Source organism: Micropterus salmoides, unplaced genomic scaffold (genome assembly GCF_014851395.1).
Source record: "Micropterus salmoides isolate LMB-PRFRI ecotype aquatic unplaced genomic scaffold, ASM1485139v1 Ms_hic_scaffold_3, whole genome shotgun sequence".
NCBI lineage: Eukaryota > Metazoa > Chordata > Actinopteri > Centrarchiformes > Centrarchidae > Micropterus > Micropterus salmoides.
In genome coordinates this window covers 18,991,164-19,010,095 of record NW_024042261.1, presented here as the reverse complement: position 1 = coordinate 19,010,095, position 18,932 = coordinate 18,991,164, and the positions used below count along the sequence as shown (strand labels likewise).

Genomic DNA, 18,932 nt, shown 5'->3' with positions numbered 1-18,932 from the left:
GCACAGGGAGTCTGTTCTATCAGTTTCACTTCTGTGGCCTCTTAGCTGCTGGGAGAAGTGGCTTTAGACTAAGGGCAGCAGAGGTGGTGTGATCCTCAAAATAACACTCTTCCCTAAAACACACACACACACACACACACACCAACACACTGAGAGTGGCAGGAACACTTGTTTTTACTCACACAAAACACATAGATATACACACTTAGCGGCTGGCCTGTATATTATTTGTATTATCATTCAGCCTCAGTGCTACACACAGTGTTTATCTGCTAGATGGCTGGCGTTGTTGCAGAGTCCAGGAGCATTACATATGTCTTTGTGTATAACAAATAAAGTAGATTTTTATACCCAGAGTGAGCTTTCCTTCCTGGCATGTGTGAGGCAGGTTTCCACATGTGCAGCGTTCACGTTATGTGCGTGTTTTCTGTACTGCTGACAAGCCGATTCCACTGCAGCAGTTGCACAAGCACAGCATGCCAAGCTTCTGCAGCTGCTCGGCCCTCCTCTGTGTTGACGGGGTACTCTGAATGTACACGATGCAAAAGTGCATAAAGTTACTTTCATTGCTTTGAGCTCAAAATGAGGTGTAAAACAGCTGCAAGTGAAGACATTTCTGCAGGAATGTTTGCTTGGCTGCAGGACAGCTCTGCACTTGACAAAAGCTCAACAGGCGGGCCGCGTCAACATGCCTCCTTTTCTTTTGAATATCTGAGGAGTCCCATCTGCTTTGCATCTGAAAATATTTCAGCTTCAGATTCCTAAAATGGTATTTGCCAGCCTTTTCTCCCCAGGGCATCTATACTACCGTTACATGAACAGCCACCAATCAGCAGCAATTACAACAGATTATTAGTTTTAAGTCGGTCGTTGAGCTGTGTGTGTTTTGCTTTTACACTGAAAGCTGAAAATGAGAAAGTTTATCAGTCTTTGAAGAAAGATATGACAGCTCACTCTGATTACTTTCTTTATTACTTCACAAAAAATTCAGTTTGGTAAAGTGCAACTTTTTTCATGTCCGCTTATCAACCTGACTCCACCTGTCTGGTAGTAATTTTTGGAGTAATTTTGCACGTAAATGTCAAGCAGCTCCAGAGACAGACGTGGACAAGAACCGAAAACTGACAGGTCTGCCGACGCTACATCTGCTTATTAGTGTGTTTGTGTGTTAGCATTTTGATCTGATAAGAAGCAGCTGTGAGGCAGCCTGAATATGTCTGTGTCCAGAGCTCTGATTGCACTGTGACAAGAAACACGAAAACTCTCGAAGCATCTTAAATTAAAGATACACACACGTGGAGATTCTGTCTTATAAGACAATGCTTGTACAGTAAGTATGACGAAAAGCAGTGGTGGAAGATACTTGTGCTACCACAATGTAAAAATACTTAATTACAAGTAAAAGTCCTTCACTGAAAATGTTGATTAAGAAAAAATATGTATTATTAGCAAAATATAAGTATCAAAAGTGGATCCTTGTGAATCTTATTGTGTTAAATATGTTATTCTTATTCTTATTATTTCTGATGCATTAATGTGCAAGTAGCATTTTACTGTTAATAGTTGGTGGAGCTAATTTCAACAATTACATACTGTTAGGCAGTTTAATGGATTTCCCACTGAAATGTAGTGCCTTACAAGAAAGGTATAATATGGGATTACTCAGTACTTCAGTTGTGTAAGGTTATTTCTTAAGTACAGTACTTGAGTAAATGTACATAGTTACAGTACATTCCACCGCTGGTGAATGGTCATAGTAAAGGCAAAATATTATGTTGCGCACATTATATATTATCAGATGTGCCTCCAAGCGTAATATTGCTGTTAAGCCTTTCAGTGAGATGGATTTTCTCAGTGTACTTTGTTGTGTTGTACTGTAGTATTTTAAAGTTCATCGTAAAGTTCATACAGTTCCCCTGTGTATGACAGGAGGAAAAGATTTTCCTGTATGTGAATGTCAGTGACAGAAAGTAACTTTTATTCAAGTAAGGGTAATCCGGGGCGAAAGTAACATGGGACGAAAGTAACAAGGGGAATTTCTCAGAGCCCTGACTGCATTTGCAGTCCAAGCTGTAACAGCACCTTCAGCACGCAACCCTTGATGGAGCTGCCAAATATCACACGATTTTGTCATTGTTTCCCGCGGCCGTCTTCGGAAAACTGTTTTCGAGCATGGCAAGTTGTTTTTCGAATTACAAGTTGTGTCTCTCGTTTCATGTGTCACAGTAAGGATAAATCGTCTCGGGTATGTAACCCTTGTTCCCCGAGAAGGGGAACGAGACACTGCGTCGGTGATGACACTATGGCAACGCCCCTGGACGTGGCAGGGCTGAAATATGAATGAAACTATTCCAATCCTATTGGTGTTACTAGAACGGTAGTGTGTGACGGCGTAACCGGAGGGGGTATATAAGCACGCGGGGAGCCCAGCCTTGGGGGACCCGAAACACACCAGCAACTGGTCTGCTTTCCTCCACTGGGAAGACCTCAGAGTGTAAATACTCAGTGCTCTGACAGGGCAGAGCAGATGAAGTCTCCCGTCCTCCGCCGTCACATGAGATGGGGGATGAAACGCCTGCAGCACCGTGCTCTGACAGGGCAGAGCAGATGAAGTCTCCCGTCCTCCGCCGTCACATGAGATGGGGGATGAAACGCCTGCAGCACCATGGACCCTGCCAGTCTGGCCGGAACCTTAGGGACATAACCTGGACAAGGGTGCAGGATGGCCCTGACCCTCCCCGGGGCAAACTCCAGGCATCGGGGAGACACCGACAGTGCCTGGAGATCCCCCACCCTCCTCAGAGAGGTGATAGCGAGGAGAAAGGTCATTTTAAGGGTCAGGTGCTTGGCCTCAGCCGACTCCAGGGGTTCGAAGGGGGCCTCAAGCAGCGCTTTGAGAACCACTGCCAGGTCCCAGGTGGGAACCCTGGAACATGTCACGGGTCTCATCCTCCGGGCTCCACGGAGGAAGCGCACGACCAGCGGAAGCCTCCCCAAGGGCCCATCACTCAGAGGGGCGTGGAATGCTGCAATGGCAGCCACATATACTTTGACTGTGGACGGGGAGAGGCCAGCGGAGAAACGGTGCCTGAGGAACTCCAGTATCACAATTACCGAGCAGGTAACTGGGTCCACCGCCCGTTATCTGCACCAGGTGGTGAACACATTCCACTTTAGGCCGTACATCCTTCTCGTGGACAGGGCTCTGGAGCTGAGCAGCGTTTTGACTGCTCCTGTCGTCAGGCCCGCCTCTAAGAACTGCGCCCCCTCAGGGGCCAGACCCATAGCTGCCACAGGGCGGGGTGCGGGTGAAAGATCTGGCCCTCCGCCTGGGACAGCAGGTCTCTCCTCAGAGGGACCTACCAGGGCGGGCCCTCGAGGAGTGATGTTAAATCCGAGAACCACACTCGTGCCGGACAAAACGGGGCTACTAGTAGTAGGCTGACGCCGTCCTGGCGGTACCGCTCCAGAGCCCCCAGGAGCAGAGCGACTGGGGGAAACGCATACAGACGCAGCCTCGGCCATGTCTGTACCATGGCATCCAGCCCTAGCGGGGCTGGGGGTGATAGGGAGAACCACAGGGGACAGTGTGCCGTCTCTCGGGATGCAAACAAGTCCACATCTATGGGGCCGAACTCTTCGCATAATAACTCCACCACCTCGGGGTGGAGTCTCCATTCCTCGGGCCTCAACCCCTGTCTCAATAGCAGGTCTGCTCCTTTATTCTGGGTCCCAGGGATGTACATCGCTCTGAGGGACAGCAGTCTCTCCTGGGACCACAGGAGGATCCGATGTGCCAGTTTGCATAATGGGCGCGAGCGCAGACCCCCCTGGTGATTCAAATAGGCCACCACCGCCGTATTGTCGGTCCTGACAAGGACGTGGCGACTGCGGAGAGCGGGCAGAAAACTCCTCAGAGCTCTGAAAACCGCCAACATTTCCAGGCAATTTATGTGCCAAGAGAAATGATGCTCCTCCCAGGAGCCTCTCGCGAAGCGGTCGTCCATGACCGCGCCCCATCCTGTGAGTGACGCGTCTGTTGAAATAATTGTTTGGCGACAGATTGCTCCCAACACAGGACCTTGGGACAGGAACCAAGGCTTCCTCCATACGGACAGGGAACGAAGGCATCCGCTCGTAACCCGTATCAGATGGAGCGGATTTCCCCTTGGGGAGAATCACTTTGATTTTAGCCACCTCTGCAGGGCTCTCATGTGCAGTAGTCCGGAAGGTATTATACTGGACGCTGCTGCCAGAAGACCCAACACCCTCTGAAAGTGTTTCACTGGTCACTGAGGATAAAATGGACTCGATGCGTGTGGGAGACAGGTGGGCCCGCATCGTCGTTGAGTCCCACACCACCCCTAGGAACGCAGTCCGTTGGGCGGGTGTCAGCACGCTCTTCTTCGTGTTGAGCCGCAGCCCCAAATGCTGAAGGTGGGCGAGGACGACATCTCGATGCTGAACCGCTAACTCTCGAGACTGGGCCAGGACGAGCCAGTTGTCGATGTAGTTCAGTATGCGGATGCCCTGGAGCCTCAACGGAGCCAGAGCTGCATCCATGCATTTGGTGAACGTGCGGGGAGATAGCGCTAGGCTGAACGGAAGAACCTGATACTGGTAAGCCGTGCCCACGAAGGCGAACCTCAGGAACTTCCTGTGAGAGGGACGGATGGAGATGTGGAAATAAGCGTCTTGCAGATCTATCGTGACAAACCAATCCTCGGATTGGATGTGACTGATGATGGCTGGGATGGTAAGCATCCTGAACCTGAATCTCCTCAGAGATTGGTTCAGGGACCACAAATCCAAAATCGGACGCAATCCTCCGTCCTTCTTGGGGACCAGGAAGTATCGGCTGTAAAAGCCGGCTTCTCTGACTGGCAGGGAAATTAATTCTATGGCCCCTTTCTTCAGAAGAGAGCGGACTTCCTGTCCCAACACCTGGCTCTGTTCTGCGTGTACTGTAGTCCCGACCATCCCGCAGAATCTGGGGGGGCGAACCCGGAACTGCAGCCTGTAGCCATCTACTACTGTGCGGAGGACCCACGGGGAAATGTTCTCAAGGCTTCGCCAAGCTTCCGCGGGAATCCCCGGTGGCGCCCTGAAGCGGAGGACCGCCAGGGAAGGCTTGCCGGTGAACCACGGTTTGTGAGCCCAGTCGTGTTCCAGCTGGCGCCCCTCGGGGCGGACAGATCGGCGAGGGCCTGCCGGCGGCTGGCGCGTCCCGAGCGCTGAAGCGGTGGGAGAAACAACGCCTGTTGCTGGAGCCGCCATGAGAGAGGGGACCTCGATCGGCCTCTCTCAGGGGAAGGGGGGCAGGGAGGGGGAGAAGGCAGGAGGTGATACTCGAGGTCTCAGGACCTCTTCCCCCGGGCCTGCCGAGACTGAATGACGGTCCTCAGATCCGTCTTCCTGGGGGGCTGTGGGCGAGAGTGCCTTCTTGCGTCCCAGGTTGGTTGAGGGGGATCCCGCGAAGCGCCGCTCTGCTTCTGGCTGTGGCGGTAGGTGCTGGATGAAGGCTGCGTCCGCCTTTCCTGAGCCGTCGCGGTCCTGGAGTCTGACCGGCGGGGGAGATATCGCTCAAATGCCTCTCCCTGAGATTTGGCGTGCTGGAACCTGTTGACGACAGCATCCACTGCTTCGCCAAACAGGCCAGAAGGCGAGAGGGGCGCATCCAGGAGAAAAGCCCTCTCCTTCTCCTGGATGCCTGATAGGTTGAGCCACAGATGGTGCTCCGTAGCCACCAAAGCCGCCATGGATCGGCCGATGGAACGGGCCGTTTCCTTGGTCACACGGAGAGCCAAGTCCGTCACTCTACGGAGCTCCGTCAGGTCCTCCTCAGAGGGACCTCCCCCTACGTCACAGTCCCGAAAAAGATCGGCCTGGTATGCCTGCAAGACAGCCATCGTATGTAGGCTGGCACCAGCTCGACCCGCTACCATGTAGGCCTTGCCCACCAAATCGGACGTCATCCGACACGGCTTGGTGGGGAGTGCCGGCGTCTGGAGGGATGAGGCGAGGTTGGGAGAGAGGTAGCTAGCCAGTGCCTCCTCCACTCGTGGCATCGCTTCCCGTCACGTTGCCGTAGTCCAGCCGGGGGGACGTAGACAGCCGCGCAGAGAAGGGTTTATTCCATGATCTACACAACTCGTTGTGCAGATCCGGAAAAAATTGTATGGGCCGACACGGGGGTGGCGCTCGGTGTTGCAGAAACTGCTCATCTAGTTTGCTGCCTGCCGATGGCTGCTGCACCGCCTGTGGCCAATCAATGTGCAGCTTGGCCACGGCCCGCGTCACCACTTCCAACAACTCCTCGTATCCTGGCGAGGGCTGATGACGTTCCGTTCCCTCTATGCTAAGCACATCTAGCTCCTCAGAGCCAGATCGTGTCAGCCTTTCCGGACTCGCCCCTCGAGTGGGAGAAACCGAGAAACGGGCTCCCGATCGGGGACGAGCCGCCTGAGCATGCGACATCCCCAGGCATGAGACGCACATCCCATGGGTATCACCTTCTGTGATGAAACGCTCACAAGGGAAGACACACTGTCGGAATCGCTTTGACATGATCTTCTGCTGCTTCGTCTCGATGTCAGGTAGGAAAATGGAGCTTCCAAACATAGCCAGAGTGCCTGCTGAATAGAAAGAAGCTAATGTGTCCTATGTGCCGGCGTGCTTATATACCCCCTCCGGTTACGCCGTCACACACTACCGTTCTAGTAACACCAATAGGATTGGAGTAGTTTCATTCATAGTTCAGCCCTACCACGCCCAGGGGCGTTCCCATAGTGTCGTCACCGACGCAGTTCGAGTTCCCTCGAAGAGGAACTGTAGGTTATTTAGTGCTTTAACACACCCTGAAGTTTGCTTCAGTAACACTTGTTACTTTTGTCCCGCTACACCTGACCACAAGCTTCTGGTAATGTGGTGACTTTTTGGTGTGTTGCAGCATTTATTAAAACATGTTTATGTCATATTATACCAACAGAATATGCCAATAGCGTGGGTCAGAAAGACAGAGGTCTGATTCAGCCAGATGTTTATGAGAAGGCGTTTCTGGACATCTCTATATAGAAACATTAGTCTCAGGTCAACTGATAAAGTTCAGATAATGCAGGAGGAGGGCAGAGATAATTGGGGAGAAGACTAGACCACAGGTACAGATCACATTATTAAGTCTTCTCCTTGGACTAGGAAAGGAAGCTGCATGCTTATATTAAGAGAGCAGCTAATATTTATTTTGGTCTGTCTCCTAAGGAGGTCAGTGTAGTAGCACTCAAAATGCAGGTCACTCATACTGTTCTTTCTAAAACAATTTTAAATTCATTTCAAAATGCGATATTTGTATAGGCCTTTTCTGTAAATAGCTTTTTAATTTTTATCTTAATCTTATTGTTTATTTTATTTTTGTCCTATCTTTCTAAATTATGTTATCATTTTTTCACTGTTTCTGAAACTGCTGCAACATGCAAATATCTCCAGTGCAGGATCAGTAAAGTCTTATTTTATTTTAATCATGTCAGGTTCATAAACAATGTCCATCTTACCATTCCCGCCCTGTTTTAGGTGCACACATTTGCATATTTATATTATATATTTATAATATATCCTTAATATAATATGAAATATTCTAAACAATTCAAGTTTGGGCTGTCAAGTTACTTTTGAAACTGAATATTTAAAATAAAAATGCAAGTTAACTTTTAAGATAAAGGACAAAAGATGTTTGCAGTTACACATTAACAAGGTCACAGTCATGTTTATTTATTAAATACAAGGGTGGTAACACAAAAAATCTAGCTTGTATTGTTGTGTTACTTTTGTCCCAGCTGACGGGGGTCGAAAGTAACAATGTGCCACTTATGTTTAAAGTGAAATTATACGGAAGTCGTTCTACATTTGTACAAAATACCACCTGATATTGATAGACCACACCTGTGAATTAGTGACCACAGCAAAAATATATCTCTGTCTGAAACATTATCTTATCTATTTTATAGATTAATTTGCCAAAATATATATACGGTTGTCAAAAGGAGCTCAACTCGACATAAAAATGCTGCAACAAAATAATTTCAATAACAGAATGAACATCATACTGCATAGTTAGTACTTTAAGTATTGTAAGCACATTTCTCATTTTCTAACAGTCTTCACATACTTACAATTTTGAGTGCAGGAGTATTTCTAACTTGTACTTGAAGATCTGAATACTTTTCCACCACTGAGTGGAAACACTACAGCAAAAGGGAGAGAGGTTTGTGTTTTGAGTGAAGCCAGATATCCATGCTGGTGTATATGTGTCTATTTTTCCTGCTGTCTTCCTCCTGTTCTTGGGTTTGCTGATTGTATCCACCACCTTCACAAAAGTTTGTTCAGCTCCTTGCAAACAAAATGGCTGTAATTATGTCTTAAAGCACCATCATTTAACCTCTGCTCTACAAGGCCAAAAAAAAGAGTAGGTGGGCTCTTTTTGTTGTGTGCTAAACATCCAATAAGTTTGTTTAAGGTTCCAGTATGTGCTCTATCTAGAGTCCTTTGTTTATTTCCTGTGCAGTATAATGCCATCCATCAGTGTACATCAACCAGGCCACATCCTGTATAGGACACTTTTAATGTTACCATCCAAATCATGTTTTCAGAGAAGCCACCACTGTTTGTCTTTCCATTTGTTCCCATGCCGTCCAATTTAGAAAATACATAAAATTGCTTTTGGAATGCAGGAGAAATTAGATACTGAAGTCCTCAAAGCTTAGTTTGGTCACTGTAGGTTTAAGACATATTGTGGTAAGTTCCCACAATATCCGTGGGAAAGTAAAGCACAGCTGCACAGACTACAGCTTACTCAAAGTGATTATAGATTCATCTCTCACAGCCTTGCTGCCTTTCAGTTCATTGTTTTGTTACTTTGTTTTTGCGCTCAGGTAAGCCGCCAGGTGACCGGCCCGTGAGGCTGCCCGGCCAGGTTTTGCATGCTGTGCTGCAGGAGTGGGAGTTCACAGAGCTTCACAACGGGCATCAGACCGCAGGGCAGCCCCTCTACTGCCAGGGTATCTTTGATGCCATCACTATGGGTGAGATCCAAATGAAATATTATTTAAGTATAACATTCAGCCACATTCATCATGACTGGGGTTACTGGCGTGGCTTCAAAAAGCTGACAAATAAAATAAAATAGCCTACAGAAAGAGAAGACAATCCTGTCATCATGTTTTTCCTTTCAAAGAGTTCATATTATGCTTTTCCCCTCTCCTTTATTGTGTGATATATCTATTTTGTGCATGTAGGCTAATAGGTTTGCAAAGTGAAAAAGCCACCCCTAAGGGAGTTACCATCTCCCACAGAAAACACTGCCCCTGAACTGCCTGAAAACAGCTCAGCTGTAGTCCAGCCTTTACTTCTGTAAACTATCTGTGTCACTCTGGTTGGATATTCGACAGACATTCACCCAGGATCCAGTGACGGCTTTTTAGTCAGTTCACCCAGTGACGGTTGTATAAATGCGGTTAGTTCACCTCTGATGGCTTGCTTTTAACCAACGGGGGTTAGCTTAGGGACCATCAATAAATTACAATTGTGAAAACAGTGTTATGGGAGAATCATCATTTTTTTTCAATAGCTTCCAAGTCATGTGACGCAGGGACTTCAAACCAATGCCGAATTGTAGTACTGCACTAGGCAAGTGAGACACACATTCACACATTTGATTTGAGTGCATTTTTAATTTTATATGAGTTGCATATCTCACAAATGTACGTCTAGGTTGCGAAGCTGGTTCGGGAACATGTACAACTGAACTGAAGCTGTGTTTACCTACTGAAACCATGTAGCCTAAACCTATTCTGGGTACAACCCCTAAATAAAATTATGAACATAAAATTAAGCATAATGTGACTTCTTTAAAACTATCAGACATACAGTGGGTACGGAAAGTATTCAGACCCCTTTAAATTTTTCACTCTTTGTTTCATTGCAGCCATTTTCCAAAAATCAAAAAAGTTCATTTTATTTCTCAGTAATGTACACTCAGCACCCCATCTTGACAGAAAAAAACAGAAATGCAGAAATTTTTGCAAATTTATTAAAAAAGAAAAACTGAAATATCACATGGTCATAAGTATTCAGACCCTTTGCCGTGACACTCATATTTAACTCAGGTGCTGTCTATTTCTTCTGATCATCCTTGAGATGGTTCTACACCTTCATTTGAGTCCAGCTGTGTTTGATTATACTGATTGGACTTGATTAGGAAAGCCACACACCTGTCTATATAAGACCTTACAGCTCACAGTGCATGTCAGAGCAAATGAGAATCATGAGGTCAAAGGAACTGCCTGAAGAGCTCAGAGACAGAATTGTGGCAAGGCACAGATCTGGCCAAGGTTACAAAAACATTTCTGCTGCACTTAAGGTTCCTAAGAGCACAGTGGCCTCCATAATCCTCAAATGGAAGACGTTTGGGACGACCAGAACCCTTCCTAGAGCTGGCCGTCCGGCCAAACTGAGCTATCGGGGGAGAAGAGCCTTGGTGAGAGAGGTAAAGAAGAACCCAAAGGTCACTGTGGCTGAGCTCCAGAGATGCAGTCGGGAGATGGGAGAAAGTTGTAGTAAGTCAACCATCACTGCAGCAATCCACCAGTCGGGGCTTTATGGCAGAGTGGTCCGACGGAAGCCTCTCCTCGTGCAAGACACATGAAAGCCCGCATGGAGTTTGCTAAAAAACACCTGAAGGACTCCAAGATGGTGATAAATAAGATCCTCTGGTCTGATGAGACCAAGATAGAACTTTTTGGCCTTAATTCTAAGCAGTATGTGTGGAGAAAACCAGGCACTGCTCATCACCTGTCCAATACAGTCTCAACAGTGAAGCATGGTGGTGGCAGCATCATGCTGTGGGGGTGTTTTTCAGCTGCAGGGACAGGACGACTGGTTGCAATCGAGGGAAAGATGAATGCGGCCAAGTACAGGGATATCCTGGACGAAAACCTTTTCCAGAGTGCTCTGGACCTCAGACTGGGCCGAAGGTTTACCTTCCAACAAGACAATGAGCCTAAGCACACCGCTAAAATAACGAAGGAGTGGCTTCACAACAACTCCGTGGCTGTTCTTGAATGGCCCAGCCAGAGCCCTGACTTAAACCCAATTGAGCATCTCTGGAGAGACCTGAAAATGGCTGTCCACCAACGTTTACCATCCAACCTGACAGAACTGGAGAGGATCTGCAAGGAGGAATGGCAGAGGATACCCAAATCCAGATGTGAAAAACATGTTCCATCTTTCCCAAAACGACTCATGGCTGTATTAGATCAAAAGGGTGCTTCTACTAAATACTGAGCAAAGGGTCTGAATACTTATGACCATGTGATATTTCAGTTTTTCTTTTTTAATAAATTTGCAAAAATTTCTACATTTCTGTTTTTTTCTGTCAAGATGGGGTGCTGAGTGTACATTACTGAGAAATAAAATGAACTTTTTTGATTTTTGGAAAATGGCTGCAATGAAACAAAGAGTGAAAAATTTAAAGGGGTCTGAATACTTTCCGTACCCACTGTATATACAGTTTCTTGAAATGAAGACAGCGAGATGCGTTTGAAATCTCTGGTAAAAGCTACCAAGTGGACCTCGTGTTAAAACTGTTTTGTCAAACTACTGTTTCCAAGGTCATGAATGAACTTTCTCTGGGGACGGATTGCTTTTTCCTCTCTGTGTATCCAGACCAGAATGAGACAGTGCTGGTGTTTCGTGGCAGTGTGTACTGGACAGTGTCAGCTGAAGGCAGTGTGAGCGGCCCGCTGCCTCTCCGTCAGCGCTGGTCAGACCTCCCTATCGCCATCGAGGCTGCTGCGTTCTCCCCACTGGACTCCAAGTGGTATTTTTTCAAAGGTACTGCTTCACTGAGCTCATTAATGTGACTCGCACTTCCTTTTAAAGACATTCCCTAACCTATTGCCTAACTTCACATAGCCTATCTGTTAAAGCGCCCCTCAGTAGATTCTATTGTGCCCTTCTAAATAGGAAAGTGCTATTTAAAGACCATACTGCACTGAAGCCTCAGCTGTAGTTTTAAAGTAGCGTCACCTTTGTGCTAAAGGCTAATGACTTATTTGAAGTTACTGCCAAGTTTAACCTTCCTACCAAAACCCTGCTACCTAAGTGCTGAACAGTTTTATGCAAAATACAGACGCTCTATTAAGACATTATTTATACTCCATAAATAATCTCCATCTTTATTGACTGTGAACTAAAAGAGGCACTGTCCACGCTTGGCTGTCAAAAGCAGCAGATTTCTGCAAGACACTGAACCCCAAAATACTTTGCAGCTAAAACTCACTTGGCCATTTGCTCTTAAAGAGATGAAAATACTGTTAACATTATGATGTTATGTGAAATGTTAAATACTGGATACATTTATGAAGCTACTGTGATCAAATATAACATGGTTGTGCTTTATTAAAACATAAAAAAATAAATTTCTTGAAGCTGAAATTGTTTTATTGCAGATGTATAACTTCACGTTTTTGTCCTCTTCTCGTGATGTGCAGGGAAGCGGATGTGGCGCTACACAGGCAGCGTGCTGGACCCCGGCTTCCCCAGGAGGAGCACTGAGTTGGGGCTGCCTCGCCACCCAGACTGCGCCTTCTATTACGCTCCTCTTGGTCACATGGTCCTCTTCAAGGGCTCCCGCTACTCTGTACTTAACCTAAAATCTCTGCGCCAAGAGCCCTACTACCCCCGCAGGCTGAAAGACTGGACTGGTGTGCCACAGGGGACCAACGGGGCGCTGACCCGTCCAGACGGGCGTCTCTACCTGTTCAGAGAGCAGCGGTTCTGGAGATTTGACCCGGTCAAGGTGCAAGTCACCAGAGGGGGCCAGTGGGCCAAGGATCTCAGATGGACTGGTTGCAGCAACGCTCCTCAGAGCAACAATATCCTTTGACCAGCAGAGGGAGCTGTAAGCTTTAGATAAAGTGCAATTCGTTGATGTATTGTAATTTAAGTGTTCTAACTTTTTCACCCTAAACCCACATTTGTTGCAAACTCATGCCATGAATGGATTCAACTAAAATAAACCAACATGGCTTATACATTTTGAAGCACATATAGTATTTATACTGCAGAGCAATGGATATTACTGTATATGGATGTGCACTCACAGCCTCATTAGCACAGTTTAGATAATGATGGCACTCAGCAGACGAAAAACATTTTTTTTTTGGTTGGAGATTTGCTGTTAAAACCATCTTCTTTTCTTTTGTAGTATTTGCACACCAAATATATATTTACCATTTCTTCTGCAATATGTAACATATTGTATAAAAAACTGTTACTTACTTTGGCCTGTGATTGTGTGTTCCCTCCTAATTGCTTGCTATAGTAGGAAAGGCCCTGAACCTTGATCACTGACTCCCAGTACAGCACTTAACTACCCGAGGTGCCCAGCGTTATGTCAAGTCACACTTCTGAATCATATCTTGCACAGCAGGGTGAAATGGCGGTCCAACTGTTTGGACTGCATGATCAGTGCCAGTGTCGTATATTGTGCTGCAAATGAACGGTGGATGTTATCACAAAGCTCACAGTGTGATGCATTTTAAGAAACTGTTGTAGAGGAACAATGATGCAGCCGTAACCATGAATGTTTCCACATCCAACCCAAAAATGATATTCTGTCATAAAGAACACAACAGCCGTTTGACAACAGTGTGGTTAAAAATCAGGGGAAACATCCTGGCGGGTACCAGAGTATTCTCTTTCTCTCTGCGTGGGATTTTTCCATCACTGCTGGCAGAGCAGTCATCTGTCAGTGCATATGTAGATCACTGATTATTCAGTACACTTATCCTACCGCTAATTGATTACATAATTGAAACCTTTTGTCACGTGAAAACATCGTCAGGACACACAGGTAGCCGGTATAATCTGACCACAACAGAAATCTGTTTTATTCATGTATATTTTAATACTTTTATTAAGACATTTCTAAGGAGCCTCACAGTTGACGCTCTCTGACTGAGCATTTTTTTTTTTTCCAGTAACGCCCATTTACAGTAAACAGTTCAACACATTCACACCTCTGAGCTGCCCTGCAAACCCACAGTGTCCTGTCAGCCAGTGAGCAGCCCAACAGGAGCCGCTCATAACCTTAAATCATATACATTTTATCAAATACTGGCCATAAAGAAACACAAGTGAATACAGATTTCAGGTTTATCTGTTAGTGGGTTAAATTTAGAAGGTCCATCGCCATAACTGTATGTTTTAGTCTACTGGATGGTGTTGCATGAGTTTGCTCATTAACTTTTGGCGACTTTACAAAATGTACTGCTGATGGAGAATGTCAGCAGAGCGGAAGACAGTGTCCTTTCACTGCCCTCACATAATAAAAATATAGATTTGTATCAGTCTGTAACTAAAATTAAATCATGAGCACAGTGCAAAAATGTTGTGGATTTGACTAACATCTGTAACTGGTAAGTCCAATATATGGTAAACTTGCTAATTTTAATTTTTTAATTTTCACTTAAGTTAATCTGTCTGCTGATCTCTCAGCTTACTGTGGCATTACTTACAGTAATTAACATTTCTGAGGTCTCAGGACCCATTTGGGTTGTTTGAAACACCTTACATTCTAATGACTACATTATTATTATTAAAAAAAAAAATAAAATAAATATAAAAAAAAATACAAAAAAATGCCCTAATGATCTCTTTAAGTAGTTATTTAGAACATCTGGTTTAGGCTATCTGAAGAAAAAAAAGAATTATGTGACAAATTTCAGTCCTCTTCAATGCAGTAATTTGGCCCGGTCTAGTCCACCACTTACATACATTTTAACACACAAAATTTAAAATGTGTTAAACAAGGATCCTTTCAAGTGCATTTAAACAAATGTAATCAAAAGCCACTAGGCTATACTTTTACTATGTGAAGGTTTCATACCTGTAACACAGACTGACAGTGCTGCACTGTGGAGAGCAACTGGACGAAATCAGTGACATCAGAGAGCGACTTCACACGGAGATCATCTTTTTTCTCTTTCAAAGGCAATTAAACCCACACATACAACATACAGAAACCCAGAGTGGCACTAGTACCCTGATAGTAACGCTTAATACAGAGCGTTTCCTTCATGTTTTGCTTTTTATAGGGCTATATTATAGCACAATAGCTGCACGAATCATTAGTTGGACGGATCTAAATGCAATGTAATTGAAACCTTCAAAATATTATTATTATTACCTGCACTGCCTCATCTTGAACCATTCTCTTGGCAGGTGGGTACTGTATATTGTGGAAATACAGACACCAATTTACTTCTGAGTCTCACCTGCAGCTGAACTTTGGCTTCTTCTGTATCCCAGAGCACTGCCCCTTTGTCAGACTACACACCTGTGTCCTCCTGCATGACTTCAGATCATCCTCTTAAAGGGTTTCTCCTCTTGTGATCATTACCACAGCATGACGCAGTGGCAGCGATTTAGATGAAGAACTCATCGACTGGCTCCTCTTTGTTTGTGCGTGCTGACAGCAACTCAGCAGTAGTTCTGTTCTCCACCACGGCCCCTTTGGAGGGGCTTTGTCCTGCTGCCACAGTCCTGCTGCCACAGCCCTTCCTGGTTGTATCAGCAGAACCAGCGGAGCCCCATGTCTTGGAGGGGCCCTGAGGGTGTGTGCTTGTCTGTGGCAGACATTCAATCAGCTCCTTGGCCAGTCCCTCACCAGCAGAAGCCCCAACAGCTGCAGGTCTCTCAGAGCAGAGAGTCATCAAAAGGTCCATGGAGGAAGAGCGAGCAATTGTTTTGACTGCTTTGTCAGAGCGAGGTGAGACGGGCACTCCTGTGTCTACGTTGGTCTCTGCTTCCTCCTCCTCCTCCTCCAGAAGGAGATGGGAGAGAGAACGGGTGATGGAGGGGCGCAGAGGAGAGTCAGGGTGATTGGTGGTTGAGGGCAGAGCAGGGCTGCTGCGCTGGGATGAGTAACAGGAGCTGCCTGGAGGGGTGCTGCAGCAGCTTCCTGATCCCAGACTCTCTGCTCCACCACCTCCTCCATAAAGCTTCTCCAGGACAGGGTCACTGCGCGGTCTGTGGCCTATAAACAACCAAAGACACATATATCAGAATTACAAAATTGGGCAATTAGAAACCTTTGTACTATTGTACTAAACTCAAATGTCACTGAACATGAAAACAGCTCAGTGTTTATTTTTTGCGTAGTGTCAACTCAAACTGTCTCAAAGAGTTTCAGAACCTTATGGTCAGATGATTTGCAGATGGTGTTACAGGATAAGACTAGTGTTTTATTTCTTGTTTTTTATTTAAAAAAGTGATTAGTTGTAAAATATACCATCATATATCCCATCCTTTAATGCTTTTACATTAGACAATAAAGTTTACATTTGTGTTGTTGACTTGCTAGCAGTCTTCTTTGTGCCACATTGCTGCATTTCTTGGTGTGTTACCGCCACATCAGTGAAATAGTCTGATGCGTGAGACAAATATAGCGGGGGACCCACTCATTTAAAAAGTGCTCCATGTCGCTACTAGAGGTCAAAATCTCCCCAGGAAACATTTAGGACTTCACACTTATTTGACAAACGTTCCATGTCTCTGATTCATTGTGATTCATCATGATTATCATTACAATAAGCCTCCCACATGAAACAGTTGTTTAATACACTGGCAATATGTGAGGTTGGGAAAATAAAAAATAAAACCATCATGAGTTGAGTCAAATCATTCCATTTGAGTCAGTATAATGTCCTGTTTTGCTGCTTCTCCCCTCGAGCTCCTCATGCATTTGTGGAAAGTACCAACAAATGCAGCATATTTAACCCACTGTAGAATGAGCAGAGTACAGCATCTCAAACCCTGTGAAACTTTCACTTCTGTGTACTTACTTTGCCTGTGAGTTTGCCAAGGCAGGGGCATTGTGAAGCTGCAGGGTGACAGGCTGTGGCCTGAGCTCCTGAGCTGCATTCCTCGAGGGGACACGCTGGGACATGTCAGGGGGAAAGCGCAGGTCAGAGGTCGCTGAGGTTGAGCTGGGGTTTTCACCTGCAGCACAGAAGGACAGGAGGAGAGGGATTATGATTTACACCAGGGCTGCAGAGATTTAAGGAACCTAAGTAACTTTGACAGAATTAACGTACACGCATCTAACATATGGCTCTAGTGACAGCTGTGAGTTGGTTCTGTAAGAGACAGCAACCACACGCCGTTTTGAATTCATTATCACAGGAAGAATGACATGACGTGCATTTTATTGTTAAACAGATGCTTTTTCATCTTATGAGGCTAGTCATAATAGATCATTTAAACAGCAGTTGAAAGCTAATGAACAGCCTGAAGAATTCTAGTCTTTGGGCTAAACACTTTTTTTTGTTGTTTGTTTTTTTAAACCTGCCAGATGTGTCACCTGCACCAATCAATAAGATTCGGGATACAAGGGAAGAAAAGCAGCCATTCATATATGAGAGTCTCCACCCAACAGACTCATTATCATTTGGTACATAATTGTTTATTGGACAAATAAATCTAATCTAAAATCCTCTAAAATAACAAAGTATCTGAATTGGTTCACATTAATTACCATTACAAATTCAGTCAAAATGAACTCCTCACAATGACTCTAATCTTTTGGACAGAAAGTATTATTTCTCCATTTCTATATACATCAACAGATGTTCTATTATTTCTTATGAAGGAAAAAACTTGTCTATTTTGATTATATTTACACTAAAGTGTTTGGACAATATAACAAAATGTGATTTGCATTGTCAAAATCATGTTTTGTATGGAGCACAATAACTTACATGTTTCTTTTTTATATATTTTAGGTCTCTTTGTTAAATGTGAGATAATTGTAAATGAAAGAAAAGCATCTCCTTTGTTTATTCCAGGTTAAATCATCATCATCAGTTTGTCAAACATAACATGAAACATAAACATAACCCTGAAGGGCAACACATTCCTTTATTTCACAAACAACTGCAGATGCTTCCCGCCAAAGCAAATGTGTAACTCTACTGAGGAAACTGGACAGTTACATATCGAGTAAAAAATGTCCAGTTCTACAAGTAACATTTCAGCAGGGCAACAAACATCCTGCTCTTTGGACTCCGTGTGCTGTGAGCTAATTATAGGGTAAACCTTCCAGCAGACTGCTGTGTGTTTATAGTTAATGTAGGGCTGTTTCAGACTGACGCAACCACAGATGCATGACTAACTTCATGATTTAACCTGCCATAAATCAAGGAGAAGCTTTTCCTCTCTTCATAATTATCTAACATGTTAAACACGACAGACTAAAAAACCTTAAAATACACATAACACATCAGTTATGTAAAACACACAATTAAAAAGAAGGAACAGAACGCTGTCCACAGCATGAAGCATGTGCACATTTTGTCGACTTTGTCATCACATTTTTATGAGTGGATAAAATGAGGAAACGAGGTGTATTTTATGCTGCTTTTACCTGGAAGAGAACCTTGTTGCCATCCAGGTCTTCTGTCTGCCAGCGTGTGGTGCTGATGGGGGTACAGGGGTTGGGCAAGAGAGGGACGAGCTGGCCAATTTCTTCCACACTAAACTGCAGCACGGCAGAGCTGCATGGCTCCACCCGAACCCCTGGTGACAGCTGCTTTAAAGCCAGCTGCAGGCACAGTCCGGGCTCTGTGTGGGGACGCGAAACAAGAGCAGCAGACAGAAATATAGCAGAGTAGAACAGGAGAGAAGGGAATGTGTTGAGCATTAAAGAGCCAGCGGTGTGACATAATTTGACTTAATGCTGCCTCACTTGTTTTAAGAATATCTTCCAATATACTGGTACAACTGATATTTTCAATATTATAGATCATGTTGTTAACATAATGTCACCAGATGCAAAGATATTCTGTAGGGTAAACAAATAGAGCATCTTCAACCAAGTA

General features: G+C 45.1%; 2 protein-coding genes across 4 annotated transcripts in view; one reads left to right on the top strand and one right to left on the bottom strand.

The window, feature by feature from the left end:
* mmp28 (matrix metallopeptidase 28) overlaps positions 1-16,409 on the top strand; it is a 30,348-nt gene extending 13,939 nt beyond the window's left edge. For 2 of the 3 annotated variants that reach the window (XM_038693419.1, XM_038693421.1), the window contains exons 6-8: positions 8,925-9,074; positions 11,716-11,883; positions 12,543-14,029. In XM_038693419.1, the coding sequence (XP_038549347.1) occupies positions 8,925-9,074; positions 11,716-11,883; positions 12,543-12,937 (713 nt within the window). In that variant the 3' untranslated portion in view covers positions 12,938-14,029. Of the gene's footprint in view, positions 1-8,924; positions 9,075-11,715; positions 11,884-12,542; positions 14,030-15,276 lie in introns of those variants that run through there. The other variant, XM_038693420.1, reaches the window with a different exon arrangement.
* On the bottom strand, positions 13,937-18,918 carry LOC119882994 (protein FAM124B-like). Its single transcript, XM_038693423.1, has 3 exons — positions 18,479-18,918; positions 16,899-17,055; positions 13,937-16,090 (listed from the first exon to the last, which is right to left on the bottom strand). The coding sequence occupies exons 1-3, from the start codon at positions 18,752-18,754 to the stop codon at positions 15,480-15,482; spliced, it is 1,044 nt and encodes a 347-aa protein (XP_038549351.1). The 5' UTR covers positions 18,755-18,918; the 3' UTR covers positions 13,937-15,479.
* Between the last annotated feature and the right edge of the window lie 14 nt (positions 18,919-18,932).

Bases quoted from the DNA above. Each gene is read 5' to 3' on its own strand.
- LOC119882994 (XM_038693423.1), bottom strand. From the start codon at position 18,754: ATGCTCAACACATTCCCTTCTCTCCTGTTCTACTCTGCTATATTTCTG. The intron at 17,056-18,478 runs GTAAAAGCAGCA...TCTGTGCTGCAG, and splicing joins GCAACAAGGTTCTCTTCCAG to GTGAAAACCCCAGCTCAACC. The intron at 16,091-16,898 runs GTAAGTACACAG...GGTTGTTTATAG, and splicing joins TTGGCAAACTCACAGGCAAA to GCCACAGACCGCGCAGTGAC.